This window comes from Syngnathoides biaculeatus, chromosome 16, assembly GCF_019802595.1.
Source record: "Syngnathoides biaculeatus isolate LvHL_M chromosome 16, ASM1980259v1, whole genome shotgun sequence".
NCBI lineage: Eukaryota > Metazoa > Chordata > Actinopteri > Syngnathiformes > Syngnathidae > Syngnathoides > Syngnathoides biaculeatus.
In genome coordinates, this window is record NC_084655.1 from 15,302,964 (window position 1) to 15,329,915 (window position 26,952).

The following is a 26,952-nucleotide window of genomic DNA, read 5'->3' on the forward strand; positions in this document are numbered from 1 at the left end:
GAATGTGGGAGGAAACCGGAGTGCCCGGAGGAAACTCACGCAGGCACGGGGAGAACATGGAAATTCCACACAGGCTGGTCTGGGATTGAACCCGGGTCCTCGGAACTGTGAGACCAACGCTTTCCAGCTGCTCCACCGTGCTGCCCAATGAGAATTACTGAGGTGATTTTGTCTTATTTGCCATCTGTTCATGTGAGGGTCCCAGGATGAGGATTACACAGACAGATCTCATCTAGCTCAGAGTAACAGATTATTCCCGAGATACTTTATATGACGTTGGTATCCTGCTTATGATGTATGGTTTTGTTCTATATACTGTATTACATTTTTTTTTAGAAAATGAGGAGACACAGCAGTTGAAAGATAAAACCTCACAAAGGTGATGTCGTGTGACATTTTCAAAGAAAATAGACACATTCAGATCTTTGGCATGTAGGTTGTTCGATTATTACACAACGGGATCATACGGATGGTTCCTTTGCATCAAAAGAGATCAACGGCGTTATGAATATACTGTGTACAGAGCAGTGGTTTGGTAAACCAGGGGTTGTGGGTTCATATCCCACTGGGGCCTCCACTCCCTGAGAAGGGTTGCGTAAAAATTGTGCCAAACATGTATGTGCGTTCATCTGAGATGACACGCTGTGGCGACCCCGAAAGGGACAAGCCGAAAGAAACTTACTTAGTATGAGGCTGTCAAAATAATATGAGAGGAAAATGTGGATTCATCTTGCTGATCTTTTGTGATGTCTGCAAGATTATTATTACTTTATTCCCTATTTTCTTAATGGAAGACTCGCTAAAAATATTTGATCAATTTTATTTTCCTCAACAGAAACTCTGACATTGCATTTACAATTCTTTCGTGTATGCAATGTATTTTCATCTTTTAATTCTGAGATTACAATGCATTGCCCAATTTTAATTTAGCATCTAATTTATTTTGGATATTGTATTTTACATTTTCTAATGACTCATATTTGATAATGTACACTGAAATAACCAGCATGTGGACAAACAAAGAATAATACAATACAAAACAATGCAACAGCAATAGACATTGAATAAATATGTGTGGAAAAAAATTACCATCTCTGGTAAAATCTTGGCCCTTTAATTTGATATACGAGGAACCACCACGCTTGAGGAAAAACAACCAATAAGAAGACAGACAAAAGGCATTACTTACGCTGTGTCAATCATTTGGTGTACACTTGTGAGCACATATATTGTGGGCACACTGCCACGGCTTTGCAAAAAATGAAATTTAAAGCCAATAGTATTTAGTGTGGTCATACTCCATTATGAATAAGGTTTTTTTTTCCCGGGCAAACAAGGTCAGCGTGAGGCTGCCGGGTGTGCCCACGATGCCTGTTAGCGTGAGACAAATGAGTGAGACTTCAGAAATTTCACCTTTTGTTGTCTTCAGATTGGTTGTTTTTCCTCATGCGTGGTGGTCTCTTGTAGCTCAAATTAGATGCAAAGGATGCATTTCTTCACAGATAATATTAATCATGGACAACTGTCATATCACATTTGCTTTAACAAGTATAAAAGTGAAAGTTAAAGTTTGTTTTAAAAGCTGCAAACTCCCCTTTTGTAACCGATATAGCTGTATTAGCGCATTTACAGGTATATGCTGTACATTTCTTTGCCTTTTTAATCAAAGAGAAATTATATTCCATAAAAATGAATAAGGAGAAGTAATGCAGGCTGTCTTCAATATGCAGAGAATACAAATGCATTTGCAGTTCTTTTGACGCCTTCACTTCCGTGACATCATTTTCACAAACTCTAGAAAGACAGTGGGCAGAACTTTGATTAGACACACACACACACACACACATATATATATATATATATATATATATATATATATATATATATATATATATTTATATATATATACATATATAGTTCCTCACCCTCAAAGTCAACAGTTCCATCCCCATTGCGGTCAGCTTCTTTCACCACTGCTTCAATTTCTTTTCTGTTGCCCTGCTCTCCCAGTAACTTCATCATGGCTTGCCTCAGCTCATCAGATGTGATCGAACCGTCGCCGTCGATGTCGAACTGCAAGGGACGGACGGGACGATCGCCAATCACTTGACGACGACAGCTCACAAATCCGAATTGGTCTCCGCCGAGGGGTGCCAAAGATCGACCACAGGAAAGACGGCGGCCGAGCTCACCTCTCTGAAAGCGTCTTTAAGTTCCTTTAGTCCAATCATGCCTGCAGTTTCAGCCAGGAGCTTGGGGGTCATCATTTCCACAAAGTCCTCAAAGTTCACCCGTCCTCCCACTGTGATGACACAAATGACAGACAAGCAGAACCCATCAGCTAGTAGATCAATTATAACGCAAACACTGCTGATTATTATTATTTTTTTCATCCATCCATCCATCCATCCATCCATCCATCCATCCATCCATCCATCCATCACTCCATTTTCTTCATCGCTTATCCTCACGAGGGTCGCGGGGAGTGCTGGAGCCTATCCCAGCTGTCAACGGGCAGGAGGCGGGGTAACACCCTGAACTGGTTGCCAGCCAATCGCAGGGCACATGGAGACAGACAATAGCTGCACTCACAATCACACCTACGACTAATTTAGAGTGTCCAATTAATGTTGCATGCTTTTGGGATGTGGGAGGAAACTGGAGTGCCCGGAGAAAACCCACGCAGGCACGGGGAGAGCGTGCAAACTCTACACAGGCGCGGCCGGGATTGAACCCGGGTCCTCAGAACTGTGAGGCCAACGCTTTACCAGCTGTTCCACTGTGCCGCCGCCTTGCTCTGTGGAGTTTGCATATTCTCTCTTGCTCTCTCGCTCTCCTTTCACAGCATTGAACATCTGGTCATTCCTTTGATGTTAAGTTTTCTGTCTGCGTGTGATGGTTGAAAACTATAAAAGTAACCAGCTAACTAGAAATAGAAGAAAACGGCTATATTCTCAATTATGTATTTGCTTTCTATTATATTCTGAAAAATATACACTGCCCTTGACCTAAAAAATTGTCAGTATTAATAGCATTATATTCGTTTTTAATACCATAACGCAAACCCCCCCACCCCACCCAACAGAGTACAGGGAGTCCTCGGTCTACGACTGAGATCCATTCCTAGAGTAGCGACTTAGCTCGAATTTCGACTTAAGATGTTGTTCTTAACGTTAGTGCTGAGAGGTGGATGGAGAAGAAGAAGAGGAGGCTGCGCTTAGCTATTGCGAAGGAACCTCCTCCTCATTCCTCTCCATCTTGACAAGTATCCATGAACCTTGTTTATATCCGGCACAGGAACGGAACCCTTCACATGCGCTAAAATACGGGCTTTGTCTTTAATTATTGTCACCACGGTCGACCGACTGAAGCCTTAGTGGTGTTGGCGTCTCTCCTTTCTCCAATGTTTTTATGATCTTGAGCTTTGTTTCCATGGTAATGGATTTTCTTTTGGCTGCAGAAGAATTGCTAAAAGACACCGCTTTCTTCTTTGGGGCGATAATGTCGAAAAAGGAGGGCGAAAAATGCCAAGATACTTTCCTGCGCACAAACACGGACAAGCATTAGCCAGACAAAATGGCGGACGGGGGACGGGCGTTGTAAAGTCGAAACGTTTTAGGTCGAGACCGTCTTAACACGAGGACTCCCTGTATCGGATATGTTACACTGTCTATTTTTTTTTTTTTTTTTTTTGGTATTGTCATTGCACAGTGATTCCCATCCTAACTATCAGTCGCGACTAGCGTTCAACACTAACTTACTATTGACGTTGATGTTTTGGCTCAGTTCTATCAGCTCCATCTCAGTCGGCATGTAACCCATCGTCCTCATCAGGTTGCCCAAATCTTTGCAGGTGATGAAGCCGTCTTTGTCCTTGTCAAACTCCACAAATGCCACGCGTAATTCTGGAGACCGTGCGGAGAGAGAGACGTTAAAAGCGCAGCAGTTTCTCAAAAATGTCTCTCGCGTGGTACAAAGTATGTATTATTACCTTCTACCTCATCGTGAGTTAGATTTCGCTGAGGACGGACAGAAAAAACATTTTACTTGCATATCTATGATCAAAACGATGACATGCACGTGTTGCACTGTTTGTCAACGATTCTCTCAACCAAGTTCAATATGAAATTTTATGCTACGAGATTGTGTTTGCGTGCGTATGTGCTGGTGAGAGCTGTTCACAGATATCGAAAGGAACGTCATAATGTGACACTACATACAAAATTTTTAAGTAGTAAATTGTATCGAAGTATTGTAAAATATACTTTCAAATGCAGTGCATACACTTAATTGTAATCATGTTCATTTTTCTTCTGTCATTGATATAGCAAATCATGTTAGCCCAAACTATTAACATATAAGGTCAACTTTTTACACAGAATATAATTTTTCTACTATATACTGTACAGCAGTTTGTGAATTTGCACGATGAACTAATTTGCCCACACATTTTAGTCAGATTGAGATTATTTAGTTTGAAGAAACAAAGTACAAATGTAAATCAGATCAAACTTGACTAATACTTCTGTGATTTATGTTTTTGCCATTTCCTTTTATCTAAATGTTTACATAATATGGTAATATATTTCATGTATTGTACCTTCTTCTGTTTTTTTTGTCAATACAGATTAGAGAAATCCCCGATGTTCTCCACTAACTGCAATTTACAAGCTACAGAATGAAGTGTAATCTTGTTTTAAAAATAGAAACATTATTAACGCGTTATAACATGAAACATGTTTTGCTTAACGTTAACTCTAGTATGAGGTTTCAATATTTCCATCAATTTTCCACCATGTCGCCACAATAAGCAAAATCCGTTCACTATTTTTTCCTCCCTCTTAACTATTTGCTGTAGACAAGTTTGGGGGTGAAAACATGGAAAGAAAAAGATATGTTCAATCCGCAAGACTTACTTGTCTCCTTTTCCCCCCTCGGAGGAAGATGCAGGCTTGTTGTAGGCTCATTCTGTCTGCTTTTGCTAAGAAAGTTAAATGCACACACGAAGACACGGTTGGATGTATCTTTATTTCGAGCGAGGGTTTGCGTACGTGAGTGTAAAATGTGGTCACTCGTGATCTGTGTATGTCAGAGAGGAGGGATGAAGTCTCTCATGGATTATCTCTGCAGCTTTGGTCTGGAATAGTAACACGGGGCTTAATGATGCACAATTTTATACAGCCTTTACATCCCACACCCCCTGCTTTTCAGGATTTGCCTAACCTTAACTCCAGTATGAACACAATCCCACTGATGAGACGAGATTAACGGTACGTTTGGATGTAAATCATGATGCAAATTGCTCTTGTTTTAGTCAGAGAAATTAGATTTTTGAAACATACAGGCTCATACATAAAAATCTATTCAACCTGTTTTGGCTGGCATAAAATTGTCATGTTTTAGTTCCACTTTTAAAAAAAAAATCTAGTAATCATAGAGTGAAGTTAGATCTTTATAATCAGATCTGCATCTGACAGATAAGTCTTGAAATGACTTTTACATCTTTTTACATAACTTTGATCTGCAGTTACCATAGGAAATCAATTTAATATGAATAACAGAACAGATTTAATTCATCTCATCTATATACTTAGAATAAATGTATAAAATGGAGACTTTTCACTGCCCATTCAAAGAAATTTCTTCATGGAGGTGAATTTCAGTCATCTAGTACAGTATATATACCTTAAAATACATTTTTCATTTTACCTATTATATGGATCCCAAATCCATCAAACAGAAATAAATAAAAATAAATGTGCATTACACACTTTGGGCTTTGTCAATTTTCGTGTCGAATCTTGTGTGGGGGACAGTACAATTAAACCCATTCGTGGGCAGCGTCCCATTTTTGGGACATCGTGGTTTTCACGCATTATGTCCTTCAGTATATCAAAATATTTAAGTGTTTTAATCTGAAGCCATAATTAGGTATCAGGAGAGGATAACCCATCGGTCACAGTTAGCACGGAGTTATTTCCCTTTCCTTCCTGACCCCACAGAGAAGAAAGGGGGAAAGGTCAGTATCCACCCAAGTTTGTCTTCAAAATGCTAACCCATCAGTATTATTAATGCGTAAGTGTCGTTGTAGAATAAGAATGAATTAATAGACATACAGTATCTCTAGTATGTACCACTTCACAGAACTGATAACATACCCATCCCAGTTTTTGGACACTGCCCGCGAGACGGTACATCTTTTTTTGCCCTTTGTTTTATGCGTTAAATGAAAAAGAAGTGTTATTTCCTTGATTGTGGCCTGTTAAGAGACTTTAATCTCAATAAGGCAAAAAATTGCCACCCTGCCCATGAGAACGAAAAAGCAGTCAGCAGTCCCCAGTGAGCTATCAGCAAAACAAAATGACACCAAACCCAGCAAGTATGGACGTCTGGAGGTCAAATTTATCATGAATCTGTAATCTAAAGAAATGTGCTGTACTGTAGCAGTAAATATGAAGACTTTTAATAATAAATTAATCAGTGACGAGTTGTGGATTTTATTCAGAAGTGCTGTACTTTATATTCGTCTCACCTTCAAACGGTTTCTTCAAGAAGCCGATAAGATAAGAAAGCCTTCCTGATTATGCTTTCACAATCATGATCAGTACAGTTAAATGATGCCCGTTATTTGTCATTTAGGGGAAGAAACATGCAAAACAGTTGTCAGAGTAGAGTTAAGATGAGCTTTCTCGGTTTCCAAACCCGTCTTCTGGCTGCACCTCTGGGGACGGCACCTGCTCATGCAAAACAGGAACCCAAAAAAACGTCTCTTACCCGAAATGCGCTCTTTGCTCATGAGACTGAGAAATTTAAAAAATCAAGGAAAAAAAACACTTTGAAAGCCCAATAAAATATTGTAAAACTCTCTATTTTCCTTTGATGTCACAATTCTGAGGGCGGCGTTTTATGCTAAAATGTAAGGAGCGTAAATGAAAAAGTTTATGATTAAATGTCACATTTGCCATGAGATTAATGTTATTAGTTGCCATGATTTTTTTTTTCACATCTCATGCTTAACATTGCTGTTTTGTATACATATATATTGTTTAATTAGACAAAGAATTAGCATGACTTTGAATCACTTTTAGGATAGTTTTAAATCAGGCAAAACACTGACATCATAATGCAAAATAATAAAATAGAATAAATAACAGGGATATTTTAAAAAATCAATCACTTATGCTCATTTTGCAATGTTCCCCTACTTAAATACGATACAACCTCTGCAATCGTGTTCCACAAAACAGTGTCACTGCCACGAAAAAGCTGCTTTCCACACATGCTTGGCGTGAAAGTTCGTCTTTTCAAGTTTTTAGGAATGCTCTTTATGAAATTGAAATAATTTCATGCCAAGTGGATCAAAATTGTGTTGTATTTACTACCATGCATACACTACATTCTTGACTTGAATAAATTTAGTGACATTTGGACATTTCATAAACACTGAGGAGCCACAACATTATGATCACGTGAACACTTTAATAGTAACGAGCAGCATCAGGAACTGCAATGCATCCATTTTCTATATTTCATCTTGTTTCACGAGGGCCGTGGGCGATATCGAGCCCAGCTGACTTTGGGTGAGAGGCCCGGTGCACTTGAACTGGTCAGCAGTCAGTCGACACTCACAATCCCCGTAAAAGAGAGATATTTGCTTAAAAAATTAAAAGTGTTTGGAATTTAATGTGGTGTGTAAACCTACTCCAACAAATTCAGAGGTGTTGAAATGTGCTTCAATGTTTTGCTTGATTGGATGATAACGATGCAATATTTTTTTTTATAGCTACGATTGTAGCAGTAGCACAGTACTGTAAGAAAAAAAAAAGGATGGAAGAGGACTATGTCGATCTTCCAAGCCTCTTATCCTCACAAGGGCAGCGGGAGTGCCAGAGCCTATCCCGGCAAACAATGGACAAAAGCCTGACCAAACCCTCAACTGGTCGCCAGTCAGTTGCAGGGCATAAAACAGGACGACAGTACTGTTTAATAAATTGGATAATATGCCACCAAGTACTCTTGTTTCAAAATTTCAATTGGAAAGCATAAGTGTACAGAGCATTGACAAATATTATCTTCAGTATTTATAAAAGCACATGCGGTGCCTCTATGCAAATTGTAGGCCCCACCGGTGCGCTATAAAACTTGCAGCCCTGCCCTTGCAGAAGAGACGTTCCTGACAGGACACCTTCGGCATACCGACCATGTTGTGTGTCGTTCTGCTAGTGCTGCTGGCCGCCGGGTCCAGTGAGTGTGTCCACTGAGCCATACCCGTGACCTTTGACTGCTTACATTCGACATGTAACATGCGTCCCTCCACAGGTGTCAAGGGTCATCAGTTGACCCAGCTGACTCAGTCTTTGACCCTACGGTCTGGTGAGGAGTTGAACATCAATTGTCAGGTGTCTTATTCGTTGAGTGATCAGCACACTGCGTGGGTCAGGAAACCGGCCGGGAAAGGACTGGAATGGATTGGGAGCAGACGACACACTGGGGATTATTACCGCAAGGACTCACTGAGTAACAAGTTCAGTATCAATTTGAACCCCTCCAGCAAAATCGTCACCCTAAATGACCAGAATATGCAGCCTGAAGACACTGCAGTGTACTACTGTGCCAGAGACACACAGCAATCATCAGCACACTTCTACAAAAACTAATAAGAAGGAAAAAAGGGGAGGAGGATCTTCAAATATATAGAATGAATTATACAACATAGCGCAAAACTATAGATATGTTCTTATCTTGGGACAACAAAGTCAGGCAAAACGAGACAAATCTCATCCTGCTTGTGCTACTTCCTCCATTTGGGAGGTGCGGGGGTGGCGGTGGGGGGTGGGCGGGGTCACATGATTAAAATTTTAATAGTAGCAAGTATGAAAGATATTATTTTTAGTCTTAATAAAATAAATATAAAGGGGTATGTATTTCAGAATCAGAATTCTTTATCTTGTTACATACATACATTAAACACATTTAACAATTATACTGCTTCCTAGTCACTGATGTCACTGGTGTAGTGGTCTACTCACCTGACTTTGGTGGGCGCAGCGTGGTTTCAGTTCCCTCTCAGTGATGCTGTGAATGTGAGTGCGATTGGTTGTCGATGTCTACATGTGTCCCTGATTTACTGGTGACCAGTTCAGGGTATTGTCTACCTTTTCACACCCAAGTTTCCCCTCTAGTGAGGAAAGTGGGACTGAAAACGGATGGATGGATGGATACTTCCTTTTATTCAATTTTGAACATGTATTGATCCCATATGTGCAAGCAGACAACTTCAGGCCATTGTGTAATTTCCATTCATTCACTTTATTGTTAATCATGCTTACAGTATTTGCAGATAATCTCAGTGTTTTTTAAGTGTACTGGATTATTTTTTCAAGTACTTTATTTTATTTTATGATTTATTTTTTGTTTTCACATTTTAACAGAAGAAAAACAGAAAAAAGAATGCCATTTACTCAAAGCCAACATTGTTAGATGGCAGCAGTGGACGCAATGAGAGCCGCCCAGTATCTCGCTCATAATTTGAGGTTAGACTAAATAAAGTTGTGATCTGAGTCACAAAAAAAAGTTTAGCTCATTTGTCGAGGTACCACTTTCTGTCCTTTTGGATCTGACACGGTGGAGAGTGGTTCGCACTACTGACTCAAAGTTCTTTGGGTTTTCCTTCAGGAACTTCAGCTGGATCCTACATTTCAGTCACATGTTAGGTCGGTGTTGCCAACATGAGGGCTGAGTTTTGGAAGACAAAAAGACAAGCCTAAATACATTATCCTTTGTGTTATTATTACTTTAAAATGAATTACACATTATTTCCATATGGTGTAGCTCGATGTACCTGACCACGTGACATCAGCACGGACAACGCCTTCTTCTCGACTGAAAATGCAAATGTCGAGCCTGCGTGGTGTACTTGAGTCCGTCCGACTTGTGTCGTGCTTCGTGTGGATCGCAGATCACATCTGCAGCATCGGCAAGATGAACTCACTCTGTCTTCTGACGCTCTCAGTCCTTCTGGCCTGTGAGTCCTTTGTGGCGTGACATGATTGACGAAATGTTCCTTAGGTTCCGTGGCGACTGTTCCTCTGCTCTTTTTTTGCTTTTGCAGCCTGTGCCGGTCAGAGTATGGAGTCCATTCCTTCTAGTACGGTCTTGAAACAAGCGGGTCAGACCCTCAGTCTTTCTTGCAGAGGCTCTGGGTTCACGTTTTCCTGCTGCACTATGCACTGGATCCGGAAAGCTCCCGGAAAAGGCCTTGAATGGATCGGAGAGGGCTATTCATCGTCCAGTCGCAACAAATATGCCAGCAGCTTGACAGGAAGGGTTGCCATCAGGAAAGATAATGACAACAGCATGGTTCATCTGACACTATCCAACCTACAGCCCGAAGATTCTGCCGTCTATTACTGTGCAAAAGACCACACAAGTTGAAACACACAGCAGGGCCTGACAAAAACAAGGTGGGGGGAGGTGTGCAAGTAGTGAGGTACACACAACTAGGAGTAAACATGAAGAATGCCATATTATCACTACATTATACAAATGTCAGTCAGTCACTCCTTTATAAAAGCACAGAGCTAAAAGTTGGTAATTATGTTTTTATTTTTATTTTTAAAAACATTTCTATTTTAAGTTGAACTTGAAAGCTCACAGACTAGTAATAAATATACAAATAAAAAAAAAACAGAAATGTTGCAGTGAGGCTGGCACGGAGCTTACAGGTGAGCTCTTCTGCCTCACAGTTGTGAGGATTTGGGTTCAAAACCCGGCCCCATCTGCATGGAGTTTGCATGTTCTCCCATGCTTGCATGGGTTTTCTCCAGGTACTCGAGTTTCCTCCTTCACCCCGAAAGCATGCATGGTTAATTATATATTACTGAGTTATGCCAAATGGAATTTTATTCTTTTCATGCTTCCAATCACAAAACCCATTCCGTGATTTTATTTTATAATGCACATCCATTAATTTTTCGGTCATGTAATTATTAAGAGACGTCGACCGTACTTTGTAGTCGACATGGGAATTCTCCTGGAAATAAGAAAAAAAAATGGGATTTTAAAAATTTAATTTCTTTCAGTATATTATGAAGAGAAGCTAACTACATATATTTCTCCAAATATGCAATATGTTGGTTTTGGTGGGTGGCTCAATTGCAAAAATAAGTTAGGAACTTCAATCAGACACACTCAAGTGCAGGCCTCCACTGAGGTTGAATAGAAAACTAAAAAAACAAAACAAAACAAAAAACAATCATTAAACATTTCTCTTTCTTCGTTTGTTCACATCGTGCTGAGTTTCAGAGCATCCCACCGGTGCTTTAAACCTTCCATTTCCCTCTATGCAAAGCAGACTTCCCACCCATGAGCTATAAAAACCCCGGTAAGTGCAGTAACCACGAGAACGCCTTCAATGTTCTTGCCTCAAACCAATACTAAGATGGCAGACGCAATGCTAAGGTTCTTGACGGTCGCTCTTTGTGCTTTGACGGCCGCTGAAGGCTGGAGCATCGAACAGTCTGAAGCAGTGTCCAAAAGAGCTGGAGAATCGCACACACTGACATGCAAAACAGATGGATTAGATTTTTCTAGCTATCCGTGGAGCTGGATCAGAAAGGCGCCTGGTAAAGGCTTGGAATGGCTCGCTTACATCAGCACTGCGAGTACTCCGATATATTACTCATCTGTGGTCCAGGGTAGATTCACCATCTCCCGACAGGACTCCAGCAGCCGGCTCTATCTCAACATGGGCAGTTTGAAGACTGAGGACACGGCTGTGTATTACTGTGCCAGAGCCACACTGATAGACACCAACAGAAGAGCGCCACAAAAACATCTCCGGTCGCTCCGATCAACAGGACAGTTTTTTCCTTTTTTTCTCATGTCTGTCTGACATCATAACCTAAGTGCAAAAAATCATTTTGCTCTTCAAATAACTTAAAAATATAATGAAAATAATAATAATACTTTATTAATATGAATTTACAAATGAATTTACAAATTTACTCCGAGTTTATCTGAGATCTCCCTTGTTTGAAGTTACTTTTTTTTTAAAAAAAATGTTGGTTACTAGTTTGGGATATAACCAGCCTCTACTTTTATCGGCATATCATTCAATCAATTCATAAACAATTAAATATTACAAAAAAGTGGATCAGAATGAATAGATAAAAGTAATAAAAACATGAGTAATTAATTTTTTGGTCAAATATTGAATTTATTTTTGCTGTTAACAGTCATTGTCCTTAAAATTGTCTTTAAAAATATACATTTGTCAATGCTTGAGCTGTGAGGTTTTTGACATGGGGCGTGTCATTGTGTGTACTATATGCCATTAAGAAATGAGCGGCAATTTTAAAACGACAATATTCCATCAAATCCAGTTAAGTGTTGTCATTCAGTACACAAATGTCACAATTAACATAGTGGACAAAAGTCAGAAGATTATTATCCCTCCTAAGGTTTAAAAATGAAACAATAGCTTAAATCACACTTATGTACATATATACATTTATGTTTACAGTCTATACATTTATATAAATGTTACACTTACCAAACCTCCAAATTGGACTAACCTCCCCTTAAATATCACATCAGATAGCAAGTGAATTTGTTCCGTGGTCTTAACGTGAAGCTTGATCAACTTTTCAGGCAATATTTTAAATTACATTTTCACCCCAATATATTTTCCGTTTGCACGCGTGGGACGCCACCTGCTCATGTGAAACAGGAACCATAAAAAAACATCTTTCACTTAAAATATCCTGGGACCACTTTTCAAGACGTAAAAGAAATATTGGGAATTTGTGCAATATCATTTGAGCTGCATTCATTTTCTTTTACATTCTATGGTCAAATTAAAGTCACATACATGAAAGATCCAAAGAACATGAAAGCAACATTATGAGTTTTCTTGCTTTTGTTTGACCACCCTGGCTTTTAACTGCTCTTTTGCATTTTCAACTCTGAGAGGTATCCCACAGATTCTGAGAGAGAAGGCCTGACATTTTTGTTTGTGTGACTGTATTTTCTTTTTAATTCTGGCAAAGAATGGGCAAATAGGAATGGAATGTTGACGATCACACTCCCTTTTTATGGATTCATTTTAAAACATTCTCCATGAATGCGAATCTTATTTTAACTTGTGTTTAAATGTTGTGTTGAAGTATTTGGGTTGGTTCTATAATAAACTGTACGGTGAAATATTTTACGTCAACTTGAAAATATCTTTCCAGGGAATATGCTTGTTTTTCAAAGCAACTGTAAACACTTGTTTTCAAATATGTACAGTGTCTGCCATCTTTAATTGCACATGCGGTGCCGCTATGCAAATTGATGGCCCGACCGGTGCGCTATAAAACTTGCACTCTTGCCCTCACAGAAGAGACGTTCCCATCGAGACCCCTTCGCCATACCGACCATGTTGTGTGTCGTTCTGCTGGTGCTGCTCGCCGCCGGGTCCAGTGAGTGTCACTGAGTCGCACCCGTGACCTTTGACTGCTCACATTCGACATGTAACATGCGTCCCTCCACAGGTGTCAAGGGTGAACAGTTGACCCAGCCGGCGTCTTTGACCCTACGGTCTGGTGAGGAGTTGGACATCAATTGTCAGGTGTCTTATTCTTTGAGTAGCTACTGGACAGCGTGGGTCAGGAAACCGGCCGGGAAAGGACTGGAATGGATCGGGAGCAGATACACTGGGGGCTATTACCGCAAGGACTCACTGAGTAACAAGTTCAGTATCAATTTGAACCCCTCCAGCAAAATCGTTACCCTCAACGGCCAGAATATGCAGCCTGAAGACACTGCAGTGTACTACTGTGCCAGAGACACACAAAGACAAACCATCAGGGGACTTGAACAAAATCTAATAAGAAGGGAAAAAAAGGAAAGGAGGACCCCTCCCACTTCAAACCCGATGAATCAAAAATGAAAAAAAAAAGCAACATGATGGAAATTTTCTAATGCAATATATTCATGCATTTTACTGTTCACTCCACTTCACTACATGATTTTCATTCACGAGAGCACTGAATTCAATAATAATGTCAGTTCATTACTTTAAATACTGGTCATTTTTGATCTTGTGTTTGATCAATAACTTCATTATTGAATTAATATTTTCACTCCTGTTTTATCCAGGACAGTTTTTCATTATAAAATTGTTTAAATAATATGTTATTTATACAGATGAGCAGCACGAGCGAGTATGTAAAACAAGGCAAATCGTCAATGTACAAGCTAAAAAACTTAATATGGTTTTGCCAATGACTCATTTTTTTTTTAGTGGACTAAATGATTAAAATTTCATTTGTAACAAGGATAAAAAATATTCTGAAATACTTTTGATGTATTAATCGTAAAATATAAATAGGAATAGATACGTTGATACTTCCTTCTTCTCCTTTTCAAACTAGATCCTACAATTCACCTCCATTGTGAGGATAAGCGGCTCAAAGAACAGATGGATTATTTTTTGTTGTTGTATTTGATGATGTTTAAGATGTCTCCCTTTGGATCCGACACGGTGGCGACTGGTTAGCACTTCTGACTCAAAGTTCTGAGGGATTTCTGAGGGAACTTCGCCTGCATCCTACATTCCAGTAACATGTTAGGTCGGTGTCACCGACATGACGCCTGACTTTTGGAAAAAAAAAGATGTCCAAATATATTATCCTTTGTGCTACTCTTACTTTAAAATGAATTACAGACCATTTCCATATGGGGAAGCTTAATCTACCTGACCACGTGACATCAGCATGGACCACGCCTTCTTCTCGACTGAAAATGCAAATGTCGAGCCAGCGTGGTGTACTTGAGTCCGTCCGACTTGTCTCGTGATTCGTGTGGATCACAGATCACATCTGCAGCATCTGCAAGATGAACTCACTCTGTCTTCTGACGCTTTCAGTCCTTCTGGCCTGTGAGTCCTTTGTGGCGTGACATGATTGACGAAATGTTCCTTAGCTTCCGTAGCGACTGTTCCTCTGCTCTCTTTTTGCCTTGGCAGCCTGTGCCGGTCAGAGTATGGAGTCCATTCCTTCCAGTGCGGTCGTGAAACAAGCGGGTCAGACCCTCAATCTTTCTTGCCGAGGCTCTGGGTTCACATTTTCCTGCTGCGTTATGCACTGGATCCGGAAAGCTCCTGGAAAAGGCCTTGAATGGATAGGAAAGGGCTTTTCATCGTCCAGTAGCAACAAATATGCCAGCAGCTTGACAGGACGACTTACCATTAGCAGAGATGATGCCAACAGCATGGTTCATCTGACACTATCAAACCTACAGCCCGAAGATTCTGCCGTCTATTACTGTGCAAAAGACCACAGAAGTTGAAACACACAGGAGGGCGCTCCAAAAACAAGGAAGTTGGGGGAGGGATGCAAGTCGTGAGGTACACACAACAAGAAGTAAACATGAAGAATGGTAAATCCAAATCTTCACCATATTGTTGATCAGCCAATTTCTCCTTTACAAGGGGATGAAGTGAAAATGGGGAAAGTTATTTTTTTTTCACAAAAATTCACATTTTAAGTTGAACAGGAACGCTACAAGTCCCGAGGTACACATAAGCAGAAGTAAACATGAAGAATGGTAAATACAAATCTTATTTTACCCTATTTTACATCAGCCTATTTCTCCTTTACAAGGGGCTGAAGTGAAAATAGGAAAAGTTGTGTTTTGTTTTCCAAAAAAATTCACATTTTAAGTTGAACAGGAACGCTATAATATGAGATGGAAAATAATAAATAATACAATAATAATTTACACTCACAGTCACATTGGACAATATGTCAGTATTATTTGATTTATACCAGTGCACAGTAACAAGATTATTATTTTTATATTTTTCAATTCACATCAAGATGAACATCCAGTTTTGTCAATCACATACAAAAATTATGATGACACTTCAACAACTTTGTAGTCCACATGAAAATGTTTCTTCAAATACCAATAAAATATCCATCATCACCATTTTGGCAATTAACATTCAATCAATATGTTTTTAAATTAGAGACCAAGTACATAATATGAATATTCTTATGTTATTATTGACGTGTTGGTTTTTATCAATGGCTCACTCGCAAAAATAAGTTAGTAACTTTAATAGCACACTGGAGTGCAGACCTTGTCCAGGTTGAATTAAAAACAAAAAAAATAAATTTAAAAAAATTAAATAGCACGTTTCTGTTTCCTCGTATGTTCACATTGTTCTGAGCCTCTCACCGGTGCTTTCACGTTCCATTTCCCTCTATGCAAAGCAGACTTCCCACCCATGAGTTATTAAACCCTTGGAAAGTGCAGTAACCACGAGAATGCCTTCAATGTTCTTGCCTAAAACCAAAACCAAGATGCCGGATGCAATACTAAGGTTCTTGACGGTCGCTCTTTGCGCTTTGACGGCCGCTGAAGGCTGGAGCATCGAACAGTCTGAAGCAGTGTCCAAGAGAGCCGGAGAATCGCACACACTGACATGTAAAACAGATGGATTGTCTTTTTCTAGCAATCGGCGGAACTGGATCAGAAAGGTGCCTGGTAAAGGCTTGGAATGGCTCGCTTACATCAGCACTCGGAGTTCTCCGATATATTATTCACCTGTGGTCCAGGGTAGATTCACCATCTCCCGACAGTACTCCAGCAGCCAGCTCTATCTCAACATGGGCAGTCTGAAGGCCGAGGACATGGCTGTGTATTACTGTGCCAGAGCCACACTGATAGACACTAACGGAACACATGCACAAAAAAAATTCCGGTCGCTCCGACCAACAGGACAGTTTTTTTCCTCATGTCGTACATCCTATAGATATTTTGCTCTTCAAATAACTTTGAAAAATGTAATGAAAATAATCATACTTTCTTAAAATGAATTTACAAATGTACTCCTCTTAGTTTATCTGACATCTCCCTTGTTTGAAGTTACTTTAAAAAAAATTATGTTGGTTACTAGCTTGGGATATAACCAGCCTCTAATTTTATCAGCATATCATTCAATCAATTCATACACAATTAAATATTATGAAAACTGGATCAGAATGAATGGATAAAAATAATAACTACACGAGTAATTAATAATATGGTCAAATATAGAATCTATTTTTGCTGTAAAGCCTTGTCTTTAAAAATATACATTTGTCATTGCTTGAGATGTGAGGTTTTTGACAGGGGGTGTATCATTGTGTGTACTATGGGGTACTGGGGCACAGTGTTACACACCATAGCAAAAAACCTCTGCTTATTCAAATACTAAGCACACGAGCAGAAACTTCTTTTCATATACAATTGGAAGCTCATTACTGAATGAGCTCTAATCTTAAAACAACAATATTCCATCAAATCCAGTTAAGTGTTGTCATTCTGTACACAAAATATCAAAATTAACATGATGATTATTATCCCTCCAAAGGTTTAAAAATTAAACAATAACTTAAATCACACTTATGTACATATATTTATGTTGAAAGTGTATACATTTATCTAAATGTTACACTTTACACCAAATCTATACATTGGCGGAAAAACTTCCCATTAAAAATGCCTGAAAAAGGCTTGTTTTGCAGTTTTGACAATTTGTATAAACCCTGTAATGTGGAACTTCGAAAGAAAAGACAAAAAACAAAAGCAAAATTCTTTACATGAGGCCGGCGAACCTCCAAATTGGACTAACCTCCCCTAAAATATCACATCGGATAGCAATTGAACTGGTTCCGTGGAGCTTGATCAACTTTTCAGGCAATGTTTTAAGTCACATTTTAACCTCGATATGTCTTCCATTTGTACCCGTGGGACGCCACCTGCTCAAGTGAAACAAGAACCATGAAAAACATCTTTCACTTAAAATATCCTGGGACCACTTTTCAAGACGTAAAAAAAATAATGGGAATGTGTGCAATTTCATTTGCGCTGCATTCGTTTTCTTTTACATTCGATGGTCAAATTAAAGTCACATACATGAAAGATCCAAAGAACATGAAAGCAACATTGAGTTTTTTTGCCTTTATTTGACCTCTCAGGGTTTTAACTGCTCTTTTGCATTTTTGGACTCTGAGCGGGATCACACAAGTCAATCACGCTAATTTTTGATGGATTCATTTCAAAATATCCTCCATGATTGAGAATGTCATTTTAACTTGTGTTTAAGTGTTGTGTTGAAGTATTTGGGTTGGTTCTATGATAAACTGTCAGGTTTAAGCAGCCGAGGATATTTAAAGTAAAATTCTCAAAGAAGGAAGACAAGAGGAACTTATGGGTCGCGAAGAGAACGTGGGATGTGTCTCTTTCACAATCTCCAACCCATTCTAATCACATCACGTCGTCTCCACTTTTTTATTCCTGAGCGTGGTCCACATCACACAAAGCAAATTGTGACAAACAAAGCAACCGTTACAAAAATAGTCCATGTGTGTCTTTGCGATGTCTTCACCATCCTCTGGAGATCGGCAGTCTTTGTTGTCTGGTGTTTCCATGGCACCCAATGCAACTTGATTGCATCACATTGTTAAAGTACATCATAGCAAAGTTTCCATGGCACCCAATGGGCCTCTGTATTGCATTGCATCACATAAGCATTAAAAACCCAAGAAAGCAAATATGAGATAACTTTATATCCAATTAATCTAACATAAACTGTACGGTGAAACATTTGAACTCAAATTGATAATATCTTTATGGGGAATATGCTCAAATTGAAAATATCTTTATGGGGAATATGCTTCTTTTTCAAAGTAATTGTAAACACTTGTTTTCAAATATGTACAGTATCTGCCATCTTTAATGGCACATGTGGTGCCGCGATGCAAATTGAAGGCCCCACCGGTGCGCTATAAAACTTGCAGTCCTGCCCTCGCAGAAGAGACGTTCCTGTCAGAACACCTTCGGCATACCGACCATGTTGTGTGTCGTTCTGCTGGTGCTGCTGGTCGCCGGGTCCAGTGAGTGTGTCCACTGAGCCGCACCCTTGACCTTTAACTGCTCACATTTGACATGTAACATGCGTCCCTCCACAGGTGTCAAGGCTGAACAGTTGACCCAGCCGGCGTCTTTGACCCTACGGTCTGGTGAGGGGTTGAACATCGATTGTCAGGTGTCTTATTCTCTGAGTAGCTACTACACTGCGTGGGTCAGGAAACCGGCCGGGAAAGGACTAGAATGGATCGGGAGCAGATACACTGGGGACTATTCCCGCAAGGACTCACTGAGTAACAAGTTCAGTATCAATTTGAACCCCTCTAGCAAAATCGTCACCCTCCACGGCCAGAATATGCAGCCTGAAGACACTGCAGTGTACTACTGTGCCAGAGACACACAAAGACACAAACCATCAGGGGACTTGAACAAAAACTAATGACATGAAAAGGGGAGGAGGAGCCTTCCCACTTCAAACCCACTGATTAAAAAAATGAAGGAAAAAAAAAGCAACATGATAGAAATGTTCTAATGCAGTATATTCATACGTTGACTGTTCACTGCCCTTCACTACCTGAATTTCATTCACGAGAGCACTGAATTTAATAATAATATCAGTTCATTTTTTAAATACTGGTATTATTTGACCTTGTGTTTGATCAATAACTTAATTATTGCATTCATATTTTTACTCACGTTTTATCCAGGACAGTTTTTCATTATAAGTGAAACAGGAACCATAAAAAACATCTTTCACTTAAAATATGCTTGACCACTTTTCAAGACGTAAAAAAATAATGGGAATGTGAACAATTTCATTTGCGCTGCATTCGTTCTCTGTTACATTCTATTGTTAAATTAAAGTCACATACAGAAAAGATCCAAAGAACACAAAAGCAACATTATGAGTTTTCTTGCTTTTATTCTACACTCGGGCTTTTAACTGCTCTTTTGCATTTTGGACTCTGAGAGGACTCACACACAACAATTTTGTAGTCCACATGACAATGTTTCTTGAAATAACAATAAAATATCCATCATCATCATTTTGACAATTAACATTTGATCAATATGTTTTTAAATGAGAGACCAAGTTTATGATAAGAATATTGTCACGTAATTATTGACAAAATGGTTTTGATCACAAAAATAAGTTAGTAATTTAAATGACCCACACTTGGGTGCAAACCAGGTTGAATTGAAAACTAGACAAACAAACAAAAAAATATTATTAAGTATTATGAAACATTTCCCTCTCTGCAAAGCAGACTTCCCACCCGTGAGTTATGAAACCCTCAGTAAGTGCAGTACTCATTGGAACGCCTTCAATGTTCCTGCATCAAACCAAAACTAAGATGGTGGACGCAATGCTGAGGTTCTTGGCAGTCGCTCTTTGCACTTTGACGACCGCTGAAGGCTGGAGCATCGAACAGTCTGAAGCAGTGTCTAAGAGAGCCGGAGAATCGCACACACTGACATGTTAAACACATGGATTAGATTTTCCGAGCTATGAGTGGAACTGGATCAGAAAGGCGCCTGGTAAAGGCTTGGAATGGCTCGCTTACATCGGCACTGCGAGTACTCCGATATATTACTCATCTGTGGTCCAGGGTAGATTCACCATCTCCCGACAGGACTCCAGCAGCCGGCTCTCTCTTCCCCCCCCTCTGAACCCCAGTCTGGTGGCCATCCAGGCCACCAAACGCGAGGCGTCCGGGTGGACAGGTCAGGAAGACGACCCGGACGCCAAGCACCAGGGTCCCCACGGGGCGATTCGGGCGGACGACCTCTGTGAGGAATCAAACGGCGAAGCAGGAACCAGAACGAGGCAGGCCACTGCTCCAGACGAGAACCTCCCACGCCGTGTTTGCAAGACGACCAGGGATTGGTCGCCATCGAGGCTTGGTCAGTAGGCAGCCGTGGATTGGTCACCAACGAGGCCAGGTCATGAAGCGGCTGGGAGCCATCTTGAGTGAATAGGATGATGGAGAGAAGGACCAGAGCCATGACTGCCACCATTACCATCACAGCCATCCCGAAGTCTCTCCAGCTCCGGGGTAGCTCATCAGAACTCCCCAGCTCTTGTCGCCGTCAAGACAAGGGCGTGGGACGGCCGTGGACCAGTTGCCGCTGGTACTCCTGGACAGGAATGTGAGGCGGCTGGGGAACAGTCGCCACCTCTTGGACAGGAACGTGAGAAGGCGGAGGCAGCATCACCAACTCCACCTCCACCTCCTCCTGGACGGGAATGTGGGGAGGCCGCGGTGCCATCGCCCCCTCCTGGGCGGCAACGTGAGGCGGCTGGGGAACCGTCGCCACCTCCTGAACAGGAAAGTGAGAAGGCGGAGGCAGCATCACCAACTCCACCTCCTCCTGGATGGGAACGTGCGGAGGCCGCGGTGCCATCACCCCCTCCTGGACGGCAACGTGAGGCGGCTGGGGAACCGTCGCCACCTCCTGGACAGGAACGTGAGAAGGCAGAGGCAGCATCACCAACTCCACCTCCTCCTGGACGGGAACGTGACGAGGCCGCGGTGCCATCGCCCCCTCATGGACGGCAACCTGAGGCGGCTGGGGAACCGTCGCCACCTTCTGGACAGGAACGTGAGAAGGTGGAGGCAGCATCACCAACTCCACCTCCTCCTGGACGGGAACGTGAGGAGGCCGTGGTGCCATTGCCCCCTCCTGGACGGCAACGTGAGGCGGCTGGGGAACCGTCTCCACCTTCTGGACAGGAACGTGAAAAGGCAGCGTCAGTGTCACCATTGCCACCTCCTGGATGGGAACGTATGGGCGTGCCCGTCGCCGACAGAGCAGGAATGGAGAGCGACTGCGGGCCGGTCTCCGACGAAGCAGGAATGGGGAGCGACCGCGGGCCGGTTGCCGACGAAGCAGGAACCGGGAGCGACCGCGGGCCGGTCGCCGACGAAGCAGGAACCGGGAGCGTCCGCGGGCCGGTCGCCACTGGTACTCCGGAGCACGGACGGGAAGCGGCTGAGGAGACGTTGCCACCTCCTGGACAGCAACGTGAGAAGGTGGCGACACCATGGCCCTCGCCATCACCACCTCCTTTACAGCAATGTGAGAAGGCATCGGGTCGGTCCCCACTGCCACGTGAGCTTGCGGTGCATTCGTTGAGACAGCAACGTGGGCGTGGCGCGGTGGCGAATCCGTTTCCAGGGCAACGTGAACGAGAGTCGGCAGAGAGTCAATCAAAACTGACACATGAGCGGGTCTCGGGAGCGGGACAGTTCCAACTGCCGCGAGAACTCTGCTCGGAACAGCCAAAACCTCGACGTGGGAATGGCGAGGAGGCGGGTAAGTTTCCACAGCTATGTGCGCTTAGCGAGGTGGCGAGTCCGTTCCCACTGCGACGTGCACTTGGCAAGGTGGAGAGTCCGTTCCCACTGCAGCGTGCGCTTGGCGAGGGGGCGGGTCGGTTTCCACAGCAACGTGAGCGAGAGTAGGCAGAGAGTCAGTCGAAACTGACACGTGGGCGTGTCTTGGGAGCGGGTCAGTTCCAACTGCCACGTGAACCTGCATCAGCAGCGAGTCTGTCGCAGTTGTGACGTCAGCGTAGCTCGGCTCGTTCGCCAATCCTTGCCGGACCTGGCCCGTGAGAACTGCCAATTCGGCGCTCTGCCGCTCTATATCCGCCCGCATTTCACGGTAGAACGCATCGCGATTTGGCGGCTCCTCCTCCCTCTGGGCTGGAAGCTTCGCCACCAGCTGCGGGTCTGCCGGTCTCACCGTTTCCGGCGAAGAGTGGGAGGACGGTGTCTTCGTTGCCACCCAGCGGGAGACACCAGGGAGCGCCCGGCCGGGGCGTCTCCTCTGGCCGCCCCGCGGAGGTCACGGTTAGATGGCCAAGCGGGTTCCCTCAAACGGATTGGTGTATTTGTATCCACCGGGCGAAGACGTTCGGGTGCTGGGAACGGGGGGAGGTGGAGCAAACTGACTGGGATGAAAAGCCGGGTAAAGAGATTCAAAATCAAAGTCATCGGAGTCGTACTCAGGCAGCCGGTCATACAAATCACGGTCCTCCTCATATTCCGAAAAGTCAGAGTCCAGAAGAATATGAGGAGCCGGACGGGTCGTGTTCGGTACGTATTCATACCTCGCTGGCGGAGTGTAAGACACGGAAGCGGGGGACGTCAAGGAGTCTACCCGGATCGGACAGGCTTGGTCCTCCGGCAGATGGTCTACCTTGCGTCGGTCCCGGCGACGCCGGGTCTTTCCTGCTGGGTCCTGTTGTGGCCAGTTCGTTCTGTCACGTCCCATCGGAACGGGAGTAGGACCCAAATGTAGGACTTGGACGATGCAAGGTAGTTCAAGGAGAAACGTTTATTATATGGCGAGGTCGGGGATCGAGCAGGCAGTCCGGTGCAGCAGCGGTAGTTGGGACGTCGGGTGAAGAGAGCAGGTGAGCGGGCAGGCAGGAGTCAGTACACAGGGGAACAATCCAAGCAGGCAGAAGTATCGAAGGAGTCAGGCTTACAAGGTTGGTCGGAGAACAGGCGAAGGTCGGTACACACAGGATGACGATCAGGGATACCGGAGCACTCGAATGGGACATGAAGCTCAACGAACTGGCACCCACCAGTCGTCATCGGGGTGATATAAATACACGGACTAATCAGCCCGCATGAGACGCAGGTCTGCGCCTCAATAAGCGCACCCGCACGGGCACCCACGCGGGCACCCACGCGGGCTTCGCACAGCTCGTGCTGGAGCTGCAGGATCATGACAACAATGGATTATTTTTTCAACAATTTATTTGTGTGGTACAGCTGTAAGTACGTATTTGAACACCTGAGAAAACCAATGTTAATATTTGGTACAGTAGCCTTTATTTGCAATTACAGAGGTCAAACGTTTCCTGTAGATGTTCACCAGGTTTGCACACACTACAGGAGGGATTTTGGCCCACTCCTCCACACAGAACCTCTGTAGATCAGACAGGTTTCTGGGCTTTTGCTGAGAAACACGGAGTTTCACCTGCCTCCAAAGATTTTCTATTGGGTTTAGGTCTGGAGACTGGCTCGGCCACGCCAGAACTTTGATACGCTTCTTACGAAGCCACTCCTTGGTTTTCCTGGCTGTGTGCTTCGGGTCATTGTCATGTTGAAAGACCCAGCCATGACCCATCTTCAATGCTCTGACTGAGGGAAAGACGTTGTTCCCCAAAGTCTCAGAATAAATGGCCACGGTCATCCTCTCCTTAATACAGTGCAGTGGTCCTGTCCAATATGCAGAAAAACACCCCCAACGCATGATGTTCCCAGCCTCATGCTTCAGGGTAGGGATAGTGTTCTTGGTATGGAACTCATCATTCGTTTTCCTCCTAACACAGTTAGTGGAATAACGACCAAAAAGTTCCATTTTGGTCTCATCTGACCACAAAACTTTCTCCCACGACTCTTCTGTACCATCCAAATGGTCATTAGCAAACTGGAGACGGGCCTTGACATGTGCTGGTTTAAGCAAGGGAACCTTTCGTCCCGTGCATTATTTCAAACCATGACGTCTTAGCGTATTACCAACACTCATGTTGGAAACGGTGGTCCCAGCTCTATTCAGGTCATTGACCAAATCCTGCCGTGTAGTCCTGGGCTGATTCCTCACCTTTCTAAGGATCATTGAGACCCAACGATCTGGTATCTTGCATGGGACTCCAAATTGTACTAACCTCCCCTAAAATATCACATCGGATAACAATTGTATTTGTTCCGTGGCCTCAACGTGAAGCTTGATCAACTTTTTAGGCAATGTTTCAAATTACATTTTAACCTCAATATGTCTTCTGTTTGCACGCGTGGGACGCCACCTGCTCATGTGAAACAGGAACCATAAAAAACATCTTTCACCTGAAATAGGCTGGAAGCACGTTTCAAGATGTAAAAAAAAAATCATGGGAATTTGTGCATTTCATTTGCGCTGCATTCATTTTCTTTTACATTCTATGGTCAAACTAAAGCCACATACAGGAAACACCCAAAGAACATGAAAGCAAAATTCCGAGTTTTCGTGCTTTTATTTGACCTCTCAGGCTTTTAACTGCTCTTTTGCATTTCGGACTGTGAGATGAATCACACAGAAGGCCTGAAATTCTTTTTTTGTGTGACTGTCTTTTCTTTTTAATTCTGGCAAAGAATATGCATTTCTCATTACTTTGATGTACAGTAGTTAGAAACGAGGCAAAACTCCCCCCCCCAAAAAAAACCCCAGATGAATCAATTTATTGATCATTCATGTTCACCTAACAACTTGCTGGGTATTTTTACACTCGTGTGTTTTCAAGCTTCAAGCAGGACTACAATATTGACAATAACACTCCCTTTTGATGGATTCACTTCAAAATATTCTCCATTATTAATTTACACTTGTGTTTAAATGTTGTGTTCAAGTATTTGGGTTGGTTCTATGATAAACTGTGCGGTGAAACATTTTAAGTCAACTTGAAAATACTTTTACAGGGAAAATGCTCATTTTTCAAAGCAACTGCAAACACTTGTTTCCAAATATGTACAGTATCTGCCATCTTTAATGGCACATGTGGTGCCGCTATGCAAATTGAAGGCCCCACCGGTGCGCTATAAAACTTGCAGTCCTGCCCTCGCAGAAGAGACGTTCCCGTCAGGACACCTTCGGCATACCAACCATGTTGTGTGTGGTTCTGCTGGTGCTGCTCGCCGCCGGGTCCAGTGAGTGTCACTGAGCCGCACCCGTGACCTTTGACTGCTCACATTCGACATGTAACATGCGTCCCTCCACAGGTGTCAAGGGTGAACAGTTGACCCAGCCGGCGTCTTTGACCCTTCGGTCTGGTGAGGGGTTGAACATCGATTGTCAGGTGTCTTATTCTCTGAGTGGCTACTACACTGCGTGGGTCAGGAAACCGGCTGGGAAAGGACTGGAATGGATCGGGAGCAGACGACACAATGGGGGCTATTACCGCAAGGACTCACTGAGTAACAAGTTCAGTATCAATTTGAACCCCTCCAGCAAAATCGTCACCCTAAACGGCCAGAATATGCAGCCTGAAGACACTGCAGTGTACTACTGTGCCAGAGACACAACAACACAAACCATCAGCAGACCTGAACAAAAACTAACAAGCAAGGAAAAAAAATGGGAGATTGGGGGAGAGGGGGGAGGGCGGGAGCCCTCCCACTTCAAGCCCAGTGAATAAAAAATGAAGAAAAAAAGCAACATGATAGAAATATTCTCATACAGTATATTCATGCATTTTACTGTTCATTGCACTTCACTACATGACTTTCATTCACCAGAGCACTGAATTTAATCATAATATCAGTTCATTTTTTAAATACGGGTATTATTTGATCTTGTGTTTGATCAATAACTTCATCACTGTATTAATATTTTTACTCAAGTTTTATCCAGGACAGTTTTTCGTTATAAATTCTTTCAATAATATTTTATGTATACAGATGAGCAGCAAGAGCGAGTATGTAAAACGAGGCAAATCGTCAATGTAAGAGCTAAAAATGTTATTCCGCTTTTGCCACTGACTATTTTATTGTTTTTTTTGTGGACTAAATAATTAAATGTTTATTAGTAACAAGGATAAAAAATATTCCGAAATACTGTTGATGTATTAATAATAAAATAAAAATAGGAATAGATTCATTGATACTACCTTCTTCTCCTTTTCAAACAAGATCCTACATCTTGCGTCCCTTGTGAGGATAAGCGGCTCAGAAAACAGATGGATGATTTTTTTTCATTGTATTTGCTGATGTTTATTTTAAAAAATGGGTTATGTTTTTCTTTCAACGTATTCTACTTACATTTTTGTGACAGTTTACTTAATTTTACTCTAACAATAAAAAAAGAATAACGTTTAAACAAAGCCAATGCTGTTCGATGACAGCAGCGAATGCAACGAGAGCTGCCGAGCATCTCGCTCATAATTTGAAATCAGACTAAAGTTGTGAGCTGAATCACAAAACAAATTGTACTGATATGTCAAGGAGCCAGTGGCACAGTGGAGCAGCTGGTAAAGCGTTGGCCTCACAGTACTGA

General features: G+C 42.3%; 2 protein-coding genes and 4 gene segments (V, D, J or C); 4 read left to right on the forward strand and 2 right to left on the reverse strand.

Annotated features, from left to right (window-relative positions):
* Positions 1-866: 866 nt before the first annotated feature.
* Positions 867-5,039, reverse strand: cabp5b (calcium binding protein 5b). Its single transcript, XM_061846015.1, has 6 exons — positions 4,917-5,039; positions 3,992-4,019; positions 3,762-3,905; positions 2,193-2,302; positions 1,926-2,073; positions 867-1,794 (listed from the first exon to the last, which is right to left on the reverse strand). Exons 1-6 carry the CDS (start codon positions 4,965-4,967, stop codon positions 1,766-1,768), a joined length of 510 nt encoding a protein of 169 aa, XP_061701999.1. The 5' UTR covers positions 4,968-5,039; the 3' UTR covers positions 867-1,765.
* Positions 5,040-8,201: 3,162 nt separating this feature from the next.
* On the forward strand, positions 8,202-9,073 carry LOC133514635 (immunoglobulin heavy variable 4-38-2-like). The segment is given in 3 exon segments: positions 8,202-8,244; positions 8,320-8,619; positions 9,009-9,073. Coding segments are annotated over 3 exon segments (408 nt in total).
* Positions 9,074-9,847: 774 nt separating this feature from the next.
* Positions 9,848-26,952, forward strand: part of LOC133514495 (Ig heavy chain V region 3-like) — a 29,274-nt gene continuing 12,169 nt past the window's right edge. Inside the window, 1 exon segment of the V gene segment in view lies at positions 9,848-10,024. Within this exon segment, the coding sequence occupies positions 9,889-10,024 (136 nt within the window).
* On the forward strand, positions 12,959-19,421 carry LOC133514496 (immunoglobulin heavy variable 5-51-like). The segment is given in 3 exon segments: positions 12,959-12,972; positions 13,382-13,463; positions 19,005-19,421. Coding segments are annotated over 2 exon segments (381 nt in total).
* LOC133514534 (Ig heavy chain V region 3-like) lies at positions 14,826-15,539 on the forward strand. The segment is given in 2 exon segments: positions 14,826-14,923; positions 15,011-15,539. Coding segments are annotated over 2 exon segments (366 nt in total).
* The window catches only part of LOC133514494 (uncharacterized), a 37,296-nt gene continuing 31,160 nt past the window's right edge, over positions 20,817-26,952 (reverse strand). Inside the window, exon 2 of the mRNA XM_061846241.1 lies at positions 20,817-25,548. Within this exon, the coding sequence (XP_061702225.1) occupies positions 20,995-21,996 (1,002 nt within the window). The 5' untranslated portion in view covers positions 21,997-25,548 and the 3' untranslated portion in view covers positions 20,817-20,994. The remainder of the gene's footprint in view (positions 25,549-26,952) is intronic.